Source organism: Carya illinoinensis, chromosome 16 (assembly GCF_018687715.1).
Source record: "Carya illinoinensis cultivar Pawnee chromosome 16, C.illinoinensisPawnee_v1, whole genome shotgun sequence".
In the NCBI taxonomy this organism is placed as follows: Eukaryota; Viridiplantae; Streptophyta; class Magnoliopsida; order Fagales; family Juglandaceae; genus Carya; species Carya illinoinensis.
Window position 1 is genome coordinate 29,230,788 of NC_056767.1, and position 16,317 is coordinate 29,247,104.

The window sequence follows — 16,317 nt, forward strand, 5'->3', positions numbered from 1 at the left end:
CTTTTACACTACCCACTTATGTTTCTTCATTTTCCACTTGGCTTCTTCCTTTCTCCATCTACTATTGGACTTAGCTGGACGAGCTGATCATCACCATTATTGCTTGGATAGTTGCTACCTGTGCGTTCATCACAAAAAATATCTAGGAAGCATTTGAGGGTCGTAAAAAATCCCAAAACTAAAGTCATAAAAAAATAAAGCGTAAAGCTCATAAAATCCTACATCACAGTAGTTGGTTTGTAATCTAAAATTTTTTCTATATGTATCAAGTTAAAAATGTAATTTTTATCTGATGAATGAATAAAGTTTGCTTCCCATAAAAAAATAAATAAAAAGCCTAAAGCCTAATTGAAGGGGATAAAATATCCCACGTCTAAGACAAGCTCAACCCACCAAAAAGAGAGAGCAAAGGAGGACAATGAGGGCACAATGAGAATGAGTATGTCAAAAGAAAGGCAAGGAAATGATAAGAGAGAAATGAAAAAAAAAAAAAAAAAAAAAAAAAAAAACAAAAAGGAAAAGAAGATGTTAGACGTGCAAAGGAAGGCGATCAATCCTTACTACTCTCTAAAAGTACACAGAAAGAGTAGTAAGATAAAAAAAAAGGGCCAAATGATTTCTAGGGGAGCTTCGAATTCTTTTTCAACCTCTTAAAAGGGACTCCAATGAGAACATATTTTTCAGTAGATATATTCAATATCTCCATTATAGGGTGAGAATGAGAGATGATGAGAAACTGTAAATAAACTTATTATATTTAAATAATTTTTTAATTTTATAATATTTTTATTTAATTTTTTCTCTAATATCTTTTAAAATCTAATAAAACATTTTAATTTAAATAATTTTATTACTATTTACAAATATTTCATTATAAGGCCTCGTTTGGAGATTTAGATCAAACACAACCCATTTAAGATGATTTCATACGGCCAAAGTTTCTTGTATCTCCAAACGTCTTATGAAACACTTTAGTATTTCACTTCATCTCATAGTTTCTTTAAACTGTTCATCGTTGAGCAAGTCACAAAGACCGAGCCGCTCATGTTCCCTACCCACCAATCAATCAGCATCTCTCAGTACTGACCTTGTCTTCTCCTTTTCTTTTTCTTTTTTTAATTTATTTAATATCTCTTATTTCCCAACTTTTTTCGTTTTCTAGTACCTATATTATGGGTGGGTGGTAGGATCTAACCTATCCGGTCTCATTTAGGATAAAATTTACAAAAAGTCTACTTGCAACCGCTCGCGTAACCCTCGCGTAACCCCCGTGTCCTACGTGGCAAATAAATGAAAACGGCGTCGTTTTCATTTTGAGAGAAAAACAACCCCCAATCCCAACCCCGTACTCGATTTGAATTCATTCATTTCAGTTTCCCTTTTCGTTTCACTTTCTCCCTCTCCCGAAGACCCTCCTCACCGCGACCCTCCATTTCCATCGTCGTCCAGATCCTGCCTTCCATCCAAACCGAGACCTATTGTTCTATCGTTTTGTTTGTTCTTTGATCGGTATGTTTGTTCTCTGTCTTCATCCTCTCCGAAGACCCAACAACTGGTTCACTTTTCATTTCACTTTCTCCCTCTCCCGAAGACCCTCCTCACCGCGACCCTCCACTTCCACCGTCGTCCAGTTCCTGCCTTTCATCCAAACCGAGACCTATTGTTCGTTCGGTTTGTTTGTTCTTTGATTGGTATGTCTGTTCTCTGTCTTCATCCTCTCCGAAGACCCAACAACAGGTAAACTTGCAACCGGTCGTACCGAATACCGACGAAACACAGATCCCCGGCGACCTCCACCAGATCTGGAATGTGAAGACCACATAGCACCGAAACCCTAACCCTAACCCTAACCCTAAATCAGGTTATTTTTCCCCCTTTTAATGTGTTTTGGTGTACCGATTTCTGATTGGGCTTTTTTGTTATATATTTATGCTCTGATAAATAGGCTGATTGTCTATTTTTTTTTTGAAATCATGTTATTTTTCCCCCTTTTAATGTGTTTTGGTGTATCGATTTCTGATTGGGCTTTTTTGTGATATATTTATGACAATGATAAATAGGCTGATTGTTTATTTATTTTTTGATATGTATGTGAGCTCTGATTAAGAAGCTGATTGTTTATATTTTTATTGGTAAGTTCTTGAGCTCTGATTAAGTCCATGATTGTTTATTTTATTTTGTTATGTATTTAGAATCTGATAAAGAAGCTGGTTGTTTATATTTTTAAGTGGTAATAATTGGGTACTTATTAAGTCCATGATTCTTTATTTTATTTTGTTATGTATTTAGAATCTGATATCATTAGCTGGTTGTTTATATTTTTATTGTTATGCTTTTGAGCTCTGATTAAGTCCATGATTCTTTATTTTATTTTGTTATGTATTTAGAATTTGATATCATTAGCTGGTTGTTTATATTTTTATTGTTATGCTTTTGAGCATAACATTAAGTCCATGATTCTTTATTTTATTTTGTTATGTATTTAGAATCTGATATCATTAGCTAGTTGTTTATATTTTTATTGTTATGCTTTTGAGCTCTGATTAAGTCCATGATTCTTTATTTTATTTTGTTATGTATTTAGAATTTGATATCATTAGCTGGTTGTTTATATTTTTATTGTTATGCTTTTGAGCATAACATTAAGTCCATGATTCTTTATTTTATTTTGTTATGTATTTAGAATCTGATATCATTAGCTGGTTGTTTATATTTTTATTGTTATGCTTTTGAGCTCTGATTAAGTCCATGATTCTTTATTTTATTTTGTTATGTATTTAGAATTTGATATCATTAGCTGGTTGTTTATATTTTTATTGTTATGCTTTTGAGCATAACATTATTGTTATGCTTTTGAGCATAACATTAAGTCCATGATTCTTTATTTTATTTTGTTATGTATTTAGAATCTGATATCATTAAGTCCATGATTGTTTGTTTTTTTTTTCTGTTATGTATTTGAGATCTGATTAAGAAGCTCTGATTACCATTATGATTCTTTATATTTTTCTTCCTATATTAGTTTGAGCTCTGATTAAGAACCTAACATATCGTTTATATTTTTCTTCCTATATTTTTGAGCTTTGATACTCTGGTGTACATTGTGAATCATCATAAAGAAAAATTACAGTCCAAATCAGAGGTGAAAATCACTCTGAATCCCCCTATTTGACCTGATGTTTTTTGTTTTCTGAATTTCTATTTGATGAGCCGTAAAGTCTGAGGTATGTGTATTGGCTGATTGTTTTACACTCGTTTGTTTCTTTAATGTACATTGGTGCAATTGGATTGAGGATGACTACCATTGGTGCAATTGGACCTTGGAGCAAGGGGAATATCAACTAACTCCTTCTAATGTTGGTAAAAAAGTTATACGTCAAGGCGTTATTTCTTTGTAAAGTATTTAGATGTGTCGCACACAGATCAGTTATTATGATTATTGACTAATTAGGTTAAGTGGAACTCATGTTTTTCAAAGTTGATTGGATAATTGGGTACTTAATTGTTCTAATAATCATTGCAGGTTTATACATATTAGTGCAAGGAACATATTCTCATTTGCACACCTTGCTGTCATCTTCCCCAAGTATATTATTTAGCATATTCTTTACCATTTCAATATTAATTCTTCTCTTTTTTGGTTTATAAGTAAAGCTTTAATGGTATGCCACTTGTGATGTTGTGATCTTCCTATATGTGAAACATAATGTAATTTTACTTTGTTGGGACTGCTACATTTAGCTGTTACTGAATTGTTGGAATTGATATGATTTTCTTCACACATTGGATATTATGGACTGAATTTCTTGGTACTGCCTCTCTTCTATTTGAGCTGATGTTATTTTGGTTCATGGTAGAAATGTCATCATCAACATCATCAACATCAATGTCTTCCTCTTTTGCTAAACATACCTCAAGTCAAGCTCTGTGCTTCTGTGAGGTCAAACCCACATTGAAGTACTCAACTACGGCAAAAAATCCTGGACGGGCCTTCTTAGGGTGTCCAAACTATAACACAGAGGTAATGGATAGCTCATTCTTGTACGTACATTAAGGTTTTCTTATCTGCATTCATTAATATTCTTGGCCTTGTATGCTCAGGGATTACCATTCTGCAAGTATTTCAAATGGGCAGATAGTAATCAAGTAATTGAGCTCCAAATCCGAGAAAGAATTGATGAGCTGCTACGGAAGGAGAGAGATCTCGAGAAGATAGTCGAGCTGCTAGAAAAGAGGGAAATTGACCTTCGCAAGATAGTGGATCAGCTCGAGACGGAGTTGGTGCGTCATGCACAACGTACTCAAAGGAAGTGTTTAGTGTCACGGTTCTTGGGGATGTATTGGGCTGCTGCATTAGTACTCTGTTTTCTTTTTGGACGTTGGCTTCTGTTTTGAGCCTTCCTGTTAACTTTAAGTATTTTGAGTGAATGGGATTACCCGTTGTTGGCTTATGCAATATTTTGGAAGTCAGATTGTTTGTAGGCTTTTGTACTTGTTTGGTGAAGTTGGAACTCATGTTTGTAATTGGTCTTGTAATGTTAAGATCCCTTCTCAGCTCTGTAAATATTCTCTAATTGGTAGCTGGGCACATAAGAACTTCTCTAGATTTTATAACAGGACTAGTAGAACATGTATTTTTCATGCAAGTTTGTTCTCTAGCCTGTCCTGTGAATCCACTTGCCAAATGATGCTATAAGTGCAACAAAAACAAACTTACCCAAATTCAAAACTCTTCCCGTATCCGTGTTGTTCTCTTCTGCCATTAAACCAATCATGCTCTCGTCCTGCATGCAACTTATTGCCAGCGCACAGACCCAGGATTAAAGTAGTCGAATTACCTCCAATTGAACGTAGTTCATCAATTGGACTACGATTTATGTTTACACAACAATAACTCTTATTTGAACACAGCTGGGCAGCGCCCAGACATCATTCCATACAAGCTTGAATATGGAAACCATCTTCCTCATTAAACTTCTAATGTCATTACAAGACCAATTAAATATCATTCCAATAGCATTAAATCTGCCCAAAATACCATGACACGCATAAATCTGGAATCTTTACACTTTCTTTACAATTTATCAACATAACCACCAAAATCTGAAAATTCTATGCCATAATAAATTGCAGTATACATCCATCCAAAGTCCTATACATACCCATAAAATCTATAAATAGATACATATTAAAAAAGTCATCAACTTCCCTTCTCCCACTTTTACGTGACTTCTGAAATAGCTCTACCTCAAAACTGCTCCCAACATACTACCAACTATGCAGCAGGTTCCATTGGTCTTATGAATTCAATGCCAAATGAGATTGTCGTTAGAAAGTTCCTGCATATTAATCATAAATTTCTACCAAACCATACACACCAAACTAGCCGACTTTCTTTACAATTGTAATTGACACAAATGTTGAAGTAAAAGTAGATGAAGAAGATGAATACTTCGCAATATTTCTCAAATTACACACTAGTTGTCATTGCTGTGGTTGTGATCCATCAAACTCAACGTGCAGCGGTTGTGATCCGTCCAACCCAAATTCCATCTGTAATTAATAACAACTAGTGTATTAGCAACTAGTGTAGACGACAAATGTCATTAAAATAGCATTAAACTACGGGGATCCACTTACACTTTGTTGAGTTTGAATCACTGGATCTGTTGATTGGGTTCCCCTAATGTCATATGCTAGCGACCTGTCTGGAATAGCCTGATGTGGCAAAATTTCGTAAAAAGTACAGCAATAGACTTAAAAATAGTACAATAAAATAAATAACAAACTTATTTATTTTACCTGCACGTGTCCAATATTGGAGACGTCCAAATCGGAGGGGCCAAATAAGCTCCTGCAAGTGTCCACACCATGGGTATCGTCTCCATCCCGCTAATAAAATATGGAAGTAATTAATAACAAATCTGGATGCGGGATTAAATGCAAGAATGTAATTTTACTTCAATGCACCTGTTTGCGTTTTCCCTTTCCCTGCGCTTTCTTCGTTTTCTCTTTAACTTTTCTCAACTCTTTCTCCATCCTAGATGCTCTCCTTATAGATGGGGGCCTGCCTTTCCCTCGAACTATCTTTGGACTGAGTACTTGAGTTGAACTTCCAGTGGTAGCTGCACTTTCCTTTGTCATGCCACCAACATTTAAACAATTTTCAGCCAGCGATGGGGGTTCTTGGGTCTCAGAGTACAGGTCAATCATTGCATGCAACTTAGTTGTTGCATCCTCAGTATGCTTTTTCGAACCCGCAGCACAAGTAATCATTTTATAACAAATATTCAACAGACTTGAATATCTATTAGCATCTTCCCGCACCTCGCCTGCGTCATAGCTGCTGTTAATTAACGTGTATCTTCTTTTAATGTCCTTCCTCCATCGATCCAAAATGTACTGTTGTGGCATTGTCTTAATCCCGTTACATTTGAACACAGCGAAGATGTGCCGGCACATTATCCCCCTCATTTCAAATAAACCACAAGAGCATTTCGCGACACCATCTTCCTCATTAAAATCTACTGAGTGTGTCACTTGCTTCGTAAAATCTTCAACACGAACTTCATCCTCTACCAAATAGGTCTTTACAGTACCCTCTCTTCTATGTAAAACTGGGTCCAAGTCGATAATGCCGGTAAGCTGGATCTGAACTTCCCTGAATTTAACATTTGTATACAAATCTTGATATCTCTTTTCAATAGGCGATCTAGAGATGCAAGGAATTGTGAGATTAAATGAGTGGAAGTCAGCGACATTTTCGTTCTCAATTTTCTTTTTCAGGGCATTATCGTACTGATCGATAAACTCTTTCAGGTTCGTCTTAGCATGAACGTAACCATCAAAAAAGGCATTCATGCTCTCGCTCCGCTGCGTAGTACTCATCCCAGCCCAAAAAATGTCTTTTAAGAAGGCCGGTACCCAATGGCAACGCTCAGTGTATAAACTCTGCAACCAGACATTATCATGCAAGTTATACGTGCTGATCATCTCATGCCAAGATTTTTCAAACTCTTCCCACTTTTGTGTGTCATAAACACATTTCATCAGTGCAGTTTTCATGCCACTTTTGTAGGAACCATAGCATCCAAGCTTTTCTAGGACTTTCTTCAGGATATGCCATAGGCAAAATCTATGGCGACTTTCTGGAAAGACAAGAGCAATTGCATTTTTCATGGCTCTATCTTGGTCAGTGATAATAGCCTTCGGCGCGACACCATCCATACACTGCAACCAGGTTTGGAATAACCACACGAAGGTATGTGTATCCTCAGATGAAATCAAACCAGCTCCCAACAAAATTGACTGCCCATGGTGGTTTACACCAACAAATGGTGCGAAGGGCATCCCATATCGGTTCGTCAAGTATGTGGTGTCGAAGGTTACCACATCACCGAAATATTGGTATGCAGCTCTACTACGGGGATCTGCCCAAAATACATTCTTTAGCCTCCCGTCATCGTCCAGGTCCATCAGTGCAAAGAACCCCGGATTTTTGTACTGCATCCGTAAAAAGTAGTCTCGAAGTGCTCCGGCACCACCTGCGCCCAGTCGTAGATGCCTAGCCTTGTTGATGTAGTTACGACAGTCTTTTTCCAAAAACGGGAGGTTCTCAAATCCACCTGCGCCTACAACCAGAGATCTGAAGCTCTTGTTCATTCGGATGCCAGCCAAATCATTTGTATCTAGAACTCTTTTGACAGATTCACTCACTTCTCGGTTACATCGAAAGAAGCGGGATTTCTTCGGACTGAGGCCGTGATTGTGGATATTATGAACTGTAGTCAGCCTAAACTTTCCATCATCAGCTTTTAAGGCATTTATTTTGGCCTTACACTCCGTCTTTCCTGTCGGACGTGGGTTGGAGACATTCAAGAGTCTATTCCTTGCCTTCCCACCACGGGCACAGGCAAGGGTGACATATCTAACAGTCTCATCCTCTCCCCTCTCACTTCTTTTAGTCATCACCCCAAACCCGCTTTTCTTACCATATTCTTTATAATAACTGATTAAATCTTCTAGGGAATTAAACTCCATCCCCGACATTGGCTCATCAATGTCATCCATTTGTGTCTTCTTAGATGTTCCTGCACTGCCAGACTCGGTTTCTTGTTCATCTAGAATATCAAAATTAACTTCTTCGACTCTAGAAGATGTACATGGCGAATCAGTCTCCTCCCCAACTACATATCTATTATCCTCTGTACCCTGAAATCTGCTTGTAGCGGAGCTTGTATTGATGTCCGACAACTGCCCTTCCATGCCATGTTGAATTGGATAACTAGCATTCTGGCAAAAAGGAAAAACAAACACAATTAAACTCTTGACACAAACCAACTACGGTAAAATATAACAGAAAACATGACACCACCACCTGTAGGTTGCTTGGATATTGGTTGGCATCGAGAAAGGCTGGTGACCACGCAGGCATTGGTCCATAGTAACCGTGAATTGGTATGTTTGGAGAAGTTGATGGTATGTCCTAAAATGAAATACTTTCAAATAGTTGATGTATTTTGAAAATAAAAGTCAACTAATTTGATACTCTACCATGGATTGATATATTAAATGAAATTACATACCGCGGATTCGGGATTTGAGCTAGAGGGTCTTAGCGTGCTAGGATGTTCTTTTCCTTTTTCCATGCTGAGGGGAAGATAATGCAGCTTCTCAATAGCAATGGATTGTATAACATAACATCCAACCACATTAAAATCTACAAACTAGTATGTCAGACATTTTGGACCACCAATCACCAATCCATTAGCACCAACTTCTAGGGGTATAGAATTTGGTTATTTACCACAAAAAAATAAAAGACATGCTCGATACTTGGGATTCAATCCCAACCCAGGTATAAGTTTAATTAAACCCCATAAATGGGAACAAACTGTCAGAATACTAAATTGCCTATATTTCTTTCCTAAGGATCGAAAATATTCAGTTGGATGATCATAAAAGCATTGAAGAAATGAGTGATACCATGGGGTCGTGATTTTCAATTAAGATCCATGTGCATTTTCATTTTATTACTTATCACCAACTGTATAACTCACAACATAAAAGATATCGATAGCATACTCATCAGAAGACCCAAAATCAGAAACAATTTAAACAAACACATTACATAAGTCTCAAAGAGTAAAACTGACATCACAAACAACTGGACAAAGCAGTAAACATAAATAGCATAATGCCTACGGATACGGAAAGAAAACAATAACTACTATTTTACCTCAATTCAGGTTACTAGAAATATTTTAAAAACAAGTCTTTTATTCTATTTTCAAAACTATAAATTCAGGTTACTATATTTTCAATGGGACAAAAAAAGTAGACTGATATAAAAGAAATTGAGCAAAAGAAAAAACAAACACTTACATTGGAATTTGAGTTCTGAAGGGTGAATGTTTATAAGATCACCAGAACCTACGTACTTGAATCCAAAAAGGAACTATATTTACTTATCCCAGACAGAATCTTGAGACTAAAAAGATTTTGTAAGAACGAGATATGGAGGTAAATAACAACGAGAGAGAGAGTTTCAGAGCTCGGTCGGAGATCCAGGGAGTTTCCGAACGCCTAAATGCACCGCATACACAGACGGAATCGGAGAGAGACACGGTTTCAGAGCTCGGTCGAAGAGAGAGAGTTTCAGCTCGGTCGAAGAGAGAGAGTTTCAGCTCGGTCAGCTCCGAGCTCGGTCGGAGAGAGAGCTCGGTCGGAGAGAGTGCTCGGTCGGAGAGAGAGGGAGTTTCAGAACTTTGTGGTTCTGGGTCTGCACTTTCCCTCCCATTTTCCCGCATATTTCAATCGGCCTCTTCTTCTTTTTTTTTTTCTCTTTTTTTTTTTTTTTTTTTTAAATTATTTTTTTAAATGGCGTGGCAGTGCCACGTCAGACGGTTCCGCGCCGGTTACGCAACGGCGGTTGCAAATAGAAGAACTGTAAAATTTAGGGCTGAATTGATATTTATTGATTTTATATTTTTTAAAATAAATTATATATACGTTATTCTTTTAAATTAATATTCTAATTTTATCAGTTTGGTCCAATTTTTTTATTTTAATATACTATATAATATAGTATATTATAATATATAATACTATAGTGATATATTATAATATATTATAATATATAATGACATGGTATTAGTATAACTATTAATATACACTATATGATATTAGTATAACTATTAATACAATAAATAAAATGATATAAGATTTTAAAATTTAATATTATATTAATTAGTAATTTATCATATAATACAAAATTATTTTATATATTATATATAAAAATTATATACAATAAAAAAATTAAAATATATATATGAAAAAGCGGTTCGGTCCGGTTTTAAAAAAAGAAAAATCCAAACTTGACCGATTTTAACCGGTTTTGATAAAAATAAAACCAGTACAAGACTGAACCAAACTTGAGACTGGACCAAACCCATCGGTTTGGTTCGGTCCGGTCTAGTTTACCACCTGTTCACCCCTTTTTTTAACCCCTAGCGGGTAGTTTGATCTTCTTTTCTTTTTAGAGAATTGGTAGTTGAAGTCGTGAATGTGCAAATGTCGTACAAACATTTTTAAAAAATAAATAAATACAGGATTCGTATGAAAAAAGATTTTTGCTACATATAGTTATTTTTATTTACTTCTTGCGCATTCCACTGAAATAATTGGCCAAAACAGTTATTTTATATTAAAAAAAGTAACACAGCTAATCATATTAGTTGAGTGCATAAACGAGTATGCAAAAGTGATTGCATATAGAGTTTTTTATAAAAAACGATTGTACGATATTTGCATACTACACAGCTATACAGATAATGATTTTATTTAGAATTGTGTAATTTTTATCCATAATTGATCATTTTGGGAAATTTCAAATTAAATAAGTTTGAGAAAATATAAACTTACGAGTTTTCTAAACTATAATTAATAATTAGAATGGTGAATTTTATATTGATAAAAAAAATAATAACTGAACAATTTTTCAAACTTATTTAATGCCGTAAATGCGTATGTAAGGTTCGGAAGAATTTGTTTTTCGGGTCGGGAGGGGACTTTTCGGGTTGAGCAGTGACAATAAGATGTCCATAATTTATCAGCAAAATACTTATAGATGGTAATACTAAGATCGACGGCTACAAGAGAGATAACAAGCATTGGCTTTTCTCCATGTTGGTTGAACCTAAGGGCAAAAAGATATTACCTTCAACTGAAAACCTTTCTTCTCAAATCTGCCAATGATCTCAACTCTTACCAACCTCAAGGCCAATGCTAGGAGCACATCAAAATGTGCACACCAGTGTAAATGAGAATTTTTTTAAAAATTTTTAATTATTAAGAAAAATATATAAATTAATTAACAGTCACTTTTTTAATCATTAAGAAAAATAATTAAAATATATAAATTGACACATTTGATGGATATATTTAAAAGTCATACTATTATTTTCCACTTGAAATGCAGATAAATGTCGTAGAAAATCAAGCTACTTCTTTGTTACCTAAAATGACAGCCCAAATTAAGCTTTTGAGTCTTAAATCAAGTGGTTTTGGTTAAGGTAATTTTGTAACAATGAACTTCTACGTGCTGCTAGCCAAATTAAGGTAAACTATCTCAGCTTAATCTGCTTTTATTGAGGGTACCAATTGGATTCATCACAACACCTCTTACCAAAATGAGCATGGCCAACATCTTCGTGGAGCACACCAACATCAGTATGATCTATTGCCTTCTCTTCATGCTTCTTTACCAAATGGACCCCAACGAGCTTTGAATCACATTCAAACTTCAACCTTGAAGTGTACCCTTCATAGTAAGGCACTACATAGCATGCCATCCATACATGATTTGAGTCTGTCCAATCAAATCTTATATGTTGAAAACATATGAAATTCCAAGACCTTCTATCATGGATTCCAACAGGAATTTCATTCTCCACCAATCTTAGGTTGATCCCAACTCTAAATCCAATAACAACACAAAAAACAATTTCTTCTTCGAAATCCCAATGTTGTGGCCCATTACTATATAATTCACACAGATTACAACCATGCATCTCCTTGCGAAAGCTGAACTAGCTTAGAATCCTCTTTCTTTGAAATATAATGTGCCATATTACTCTAAATCCGTATACCCAATTTCATTCATTGGAATGTTCCTTAGAGTGTTCAATTATGCTGTGAATGTAATGTTTAGACGTCTAGATGGATGTATGGTAGTAATATGTGACATTCCTGCGTCAATGATCTTTTGGCGGCACTACCAAATAGCTAGATTTTGAAAAACACAACTAGCAAGCATATTGTTGTGGGTAGGCGGGTGTTCAACAGTCGGTCTGGACCTAAAAAATCGATTGGACAGGACCGGTCCGGTCTAAAAATGTGTGGACCGATTGAAATTCAGTCCAGTCCCGGGATCTACGAATTTTGGACCGAATGGACTGAACTCTATATATATGTTTTAAAAATTATTTTTATATAGTAATTATATAAGTTAATGATATAATTTTCATCTAATTTATTATCATTGACCATATAAAATATTTTTTTAATAAGTTAGTTACATAATCTACATTAATAATTTACTTAATTTTAATTTAATAATTCAAATAATTTTTTATTAATTTATTTGAGTAAAAAAAAATAAAGAAATAAAAAATAGTTAGTTGGACCAACAGGACTGGACCAGTCTGAACGGACCGACTAGATGTCTGGTCTAGGAAAAATAATGGACTAAAAATTTCAATCCATCACCGGACTGGACTAGACCAAACCGTTTTCACCCCTAGATGTGGCATATATAATGTTTCCATGGCGATAAATTGAACAATATCGATCTTCCTAAGGCAAAGAACAACAAAAAAATTAAAGAAAAATATAGGGAGATGCTTGAGGTTGGTCACGAATCCTAAATCATGTGTAGATACGTTTAGATATGTTAAATACATTGGATATAACATGTCTAATGGAGCCGTCTTTTAAGTATGCTAAAAAATGTTATTATTTACTTTATTTTTTAATAGATGTGATATTATAAAAAATTTATAAAAAAAATCGCATCTAAATAATTTTCCCCACGAGTAAACATGATTAACTTTGAAAAAGCATATGAAAATCTTAGAATCTATATATATATATATATATATTGGTTTGATGGATAGAAACACCCTCAATTTGTAATTCTTTTTTTTTTTCAACAAACTTGCATTGAATTAAAATACAGAATACAATAGGAGAGAGCATAGGATCCTCTAGATTCTTAGTTTGGAAAAGTTGAAACATAGCCGAATAGTTAGAATTGGATAGTTCGGATCGCTGGATGCATTTAGGAATGCGCGACGAAGACGGCATCTATTCTACATGCGCCGAATCAAACATAGTAGAAGGATCAAGATTCGAAGGATTCGAAGGTGGGGAGTGTATCCAACTGTGCAGCACTTGTGAGCTACACCCTCAATTTTGCACGTACTGTTGAACACATGATATAAGACATGTTGGACACCATTGCCTTGGTCATATCATTTATGTGCAAATGGTAAAAATAAATGTCCTACTAAAATGTCATTTTAGTTCAAACGCATTATAAACAATCATAAACCAAACCCGACAAATTTATAGTATATATATATACATAAAAGGAAAGCAACCACAATATTGTTTCTACAAAACTTCTGACATGACTTGATACATCTGGTTATTCTCTTGCAAAACATGATAAACAAGACAAAGTAATCATTTAGCCTAATAAAATTATGAAAACAGTTCTAGTTTCTACAAGATCAGGCAGTGACACACCACCAAATATGTAAGCCAAAAAAAAATAACACATGATATTTTCCAATTTAATTCTTGAAAATAGACTCACAGTATGCAGATGAAGTCCAGTAACATTAACTCAAATGCAACTGTCATTTCTTGGTTTGCAACAAATGAAACTTCACTTAAAAAGGTGATTCTTCATGAGGGTGAGTGCTGTGACAACCTTGATTCTTGACCCATATGGTAGCGATGCAGTTGCAGTTGTGAACTGGCCTTGTTGAAAGAAAGCAAACACCAAGACAGTACATTAGCAATTCTTAAAAGAAGATGATAAAGAGTGCAACATCATCACCTCAAACTTAGACCTAACAAATACCTGTTATTGCCTTTGTATCGGCAGCAGTTCCTGCTCCACAACAATATATGTTTGGTGCCATATAATGAATCTTTTCACAGTTCTTTTCAGTGATTATGGGTCCTTCAATGGTTCTTGTATTTGCTCCAAGAATGATATCGTCCTGAATATATGTTGAATAAGAGTAAAACATTAATCAAATACATAATCTGGATGTGATAACAGGAAAATACTTCAATTGTAGTTTTTTCAAGCTGAAATTGATGAATAAAAAGAAATTTGTATGCTTCAAAATACCTGGATTATCAATCCAAGGAGTCTTCCACTTCCCTTTATAATTGGGGTTCTTAATTTTCTGTCAAAGTCAAAAAGAGTAATTTTATCAGAAACTACAAAGAAGAATAAAGTTTCAAGCTTTTTAGGTTCCGTAGAGAGTTTCCTTATTTCACATCCTCTTCTTCGTCCAAATGATCAGGCTTATAATGGAAAAGAATAGTGAGATGTTTTCACCATCTTTAATATTAGTTTTAATGCTTTTCAAAGGCATCATGTCACAAAATAGGAGCAGTCAACATAAAATAAAGCAATCTTTTGGATTGCAAACTAAGATCCAAAAGGTGCCCAGTTTTGTCAACATTATTAAAGCCAAACAGCAATTCACAGCAAGGCTAAGGCTTCTCAAGCTAAACTAACCCTTTTCGCTTTTGGGTCAGGAACCTCTGCTGAAATTGAATCATATCCTTGCAACAACCAAGTTAAACATATTTTCAACACAAAATGAAAATTGCTAGAATTTCAATATATCTCATAATACAAACCCCAATTGATCAAGAAGTTACAATACCTCGTATTCTTCAACCATCCATGTTCAAAACATTATTCAAAGTTTTCTCTAAATGAAGAAAAAACACTATTTTAAAAATATAATTATTAAAAAAATCATAGGAAAATATATGATATTTGAAAATGAATCTTACCATTTTCTAGCTTATAGCTTTCGGCATCTTCCATCAAGTCTTGGAAGTCATGATTAATGGAGGGAGCTTTCAACCAATTTTGTATGCAAATAAAAGCTTCAACTGTTTTGGGTGCCAACGAGTTTTGAAATTAATCTTACACACGACCCCAAAGCTGATCAATATCGACACAAAAGCAATAGTAGAGATGGGAAAATGAAGCATCTTCAACACTTGAAAAACTGATGCACTGGTTGATCCCAAACAAGAGTTTAGCAAAACAGAACAAGGCTATAATAGTAAGTGAAGTTCAATTCATTATTTCCTATCAATGCTCAGCTAGACAACAAAGTTAAAGTTGTCTCCTTGTATATCATTAACATAAAAATCAATCTACGTCACAAATATGATGAAAGAAAAAATAAACTGGTAGCACGACAGAATTACTATTAGTTATTCCTCTGTTGTGATCATTAATGGGATTCATCCTAAATTAGTAAAACTTAAATTTCTAGAAACCAGACTATTTTTTTTTCTTTTTTTGGTATTATTAATTTCAAATATATAGTTCTTGTTAAATTATGTATTTATTGAATAATTAGAGATAGTAGAAAACATTTTCTATATATGATATTTCTGGAGCATATAGATTCATGAGTACTATTTAAATATTACTTGAGTGTACATGAAGCATTTCGAAAGAAAAAGCATGTGTGATGATTTGGAATGTATGGTAAAGAATGTGAATCTAATTTTTAAAAGCAAATCTCTGACCAAGACCGACCCTAGCTAAGGTCCTTTACTCATCATTTTCTACACCACACATTACACTTTTTTTTTTAATTTTATATTTTTTTATTCTTGCTAAATTAAAGGAATACTTCTACTCATCATTAATATACCATACATTTATAAAGAAAAAAATAACAAATAAAAAATTATATGTAGTGTGTGGTGTAGGGAATGATGAATAAAATTTTTCGTCTCCAAATGGGAGAAGTACCAAACTCCCCACTCCTATATAAAAATAAAAATACTGACCATAACTCATGAATTATGATATTTACCTCTCGACCCTCATCTAATCAAGAAAATATATACAAATTTTCACTTCCTGTCGCATTTGTGCAAATCACAAAAACACAGAGAAAATCCCAAAAACAGACCCATTAATTTGAAAAGAGTACTGGCAAATGGAATTTCATGTGCAAAAATTGTGGAGATGAAATAACC

At 34.5% G+C, this 16,317-nt stretch overlaps 3 protein-coding genes across 6 annotated transcripts; 1 reads left to right on the forward strand and 2 right to left on the reverse strand.

The window, feature by feature from the left end:
- Positions 1-3,726: 3,726 nt before the first annotated feature.
- On the forward strand, positions 3,727-4,464 carry LOC122299136. Its single transcript, XM_043109138.1, has 2 exons — positions 3,727-4,021; positions 4,102-4,464. The coding sequence occupies exons 1-2, from the start codon at positions 3,767-3,769 to the stop codon at positions 4,393-4,395; spliced, it is 549 nt and encodes a 182-aa protein (XP_042965072.1). The 5' UTR covers positions 3,727-3,766; the 3' UTR covers positions 4,396-4,464.
- A 1,020-nt stretch (positions 4,465-5,484) lies between these two features.
- Positions 5,485-11,852, reverse strand: LOC122299019 (protein FAR1-RELATED SEQUENCE 5-like). Its single transcript, XM_043108854.1, has 6 exons — positions 11,687-11,852; positions 11,219-11,286; positions 5,971-8,292; positions 5,803-5,892; positions 5,641-5,718; positions 5,485-5,553 (listed from the first exon to the last, which is right to left on the reverse strand). Exons 1-6 carry the CDS (start codon positions 11,850-11,852, stop codon positions 5,485-5,487), a joined length of 2,793 nt encoding a protein of 930 aa, XP_042964788.1.
- A 1,252-nt stretch (positions 11,853-13,104) lies between these two features.
- On the reverse strand, positions 13,105-16,258 carry LOC122299138 (proteasome subunit beta type-7-B-like). 4 transcript variants are annotated; one of them, XR_006239599.1, is made up of 7 exons: positions 15,106-16,258; positions 14,973-15,020; positions 14,822-14,868; positions 14,426-14,483; positions 14,150-14,291; positions 13,880-14,041; positions 13,105-13,482 (listed from the first exon to the last, which is right to left on the reverse strand). XR_006239599.1 is itself a non-coding variant. In XM_043109141.1 (6 exons), the coding sequence occupies exons 2-6, from the start codon at positions 14,988-14,990 to the stop codon at positions 13,956-13,958; spliced, it is 351 nt and encodes a 116-aa protein (XP_042965075.1). In that variant the 5' UTR covers positions 14,991-15,020; positions 15,106-16,258; the 3' UTR covers positions 13,608-13,955. The 4 variants fall into 4 exon arrangements, 2 of the variants coding, with proteins under 2 accessions (XP_042965075.1, XP_042965074.1); XR_006239598.1 differs by having other exon boundaries at positions 13,880-14,046; XM_043109141.1 differs by lacking the exon at positions 13,105-13,482 and having other exon boundaries at positions 13,608-14,041.
- Between the last annotated feature and the right edge of the window lie 59 nt (positions 16,259-16,317).

Excerpts from the sequence above, each read along its gene's own strand:
- LOC122299136 (XM_043109138.1), top strand. The coding sequence starts at position 3,767 with ATGATTTTCTTCACACATTGGATATTATGGACTGAATTTCTTGGTACT. Across the intron at positions 4,022-4,101 it reads GTCCAAACTATAACACAGAG|GGATTACCATTCTGCAAGTA; the intron begins GTAATGGATAGC and ends TTGTATGCTCAG.
- LOC122299019 (XM_043108854.1), bottom strand. The coding sequence starts at position 11,852 with ATGGCATGCTATGTAGTGCCTTACTATGAAGGGTACACTTCAAGGTTG. Across the intron at positions 5,719-5,802 it reads CCAATATTGGACACGTGCAG|GCTATTCCAGACAGGTCGCT; the intron begins GTAAAATAAATA and ends TTGCCACATCAG. Across the intron at positions 5,554-5,640 it reads TGATTCAAACTCAACAAAGT|ATGGAATTTGGGTTGGACGG; the intron begins GTAAGTGGATCC and ends TATTAATTACAG.
- LOC122299138 (XM_043109140.1), bottom strand. Across the intron at positions 14,292-14,425 it reads TCCTTGGATTGATAATCCAG|GACGATATCATTCTTGGAGC; the intron begins GTATTTTGAAGC and ends ACATATATTCAG. Across the intron at positions 14,047-14,149 it reads CGATACAAAGGCAATAACAG|GCCAGTTCACAACTGCAACT; the intron begins GTATTTGTTAGG and ends TCTTTCAACAAG.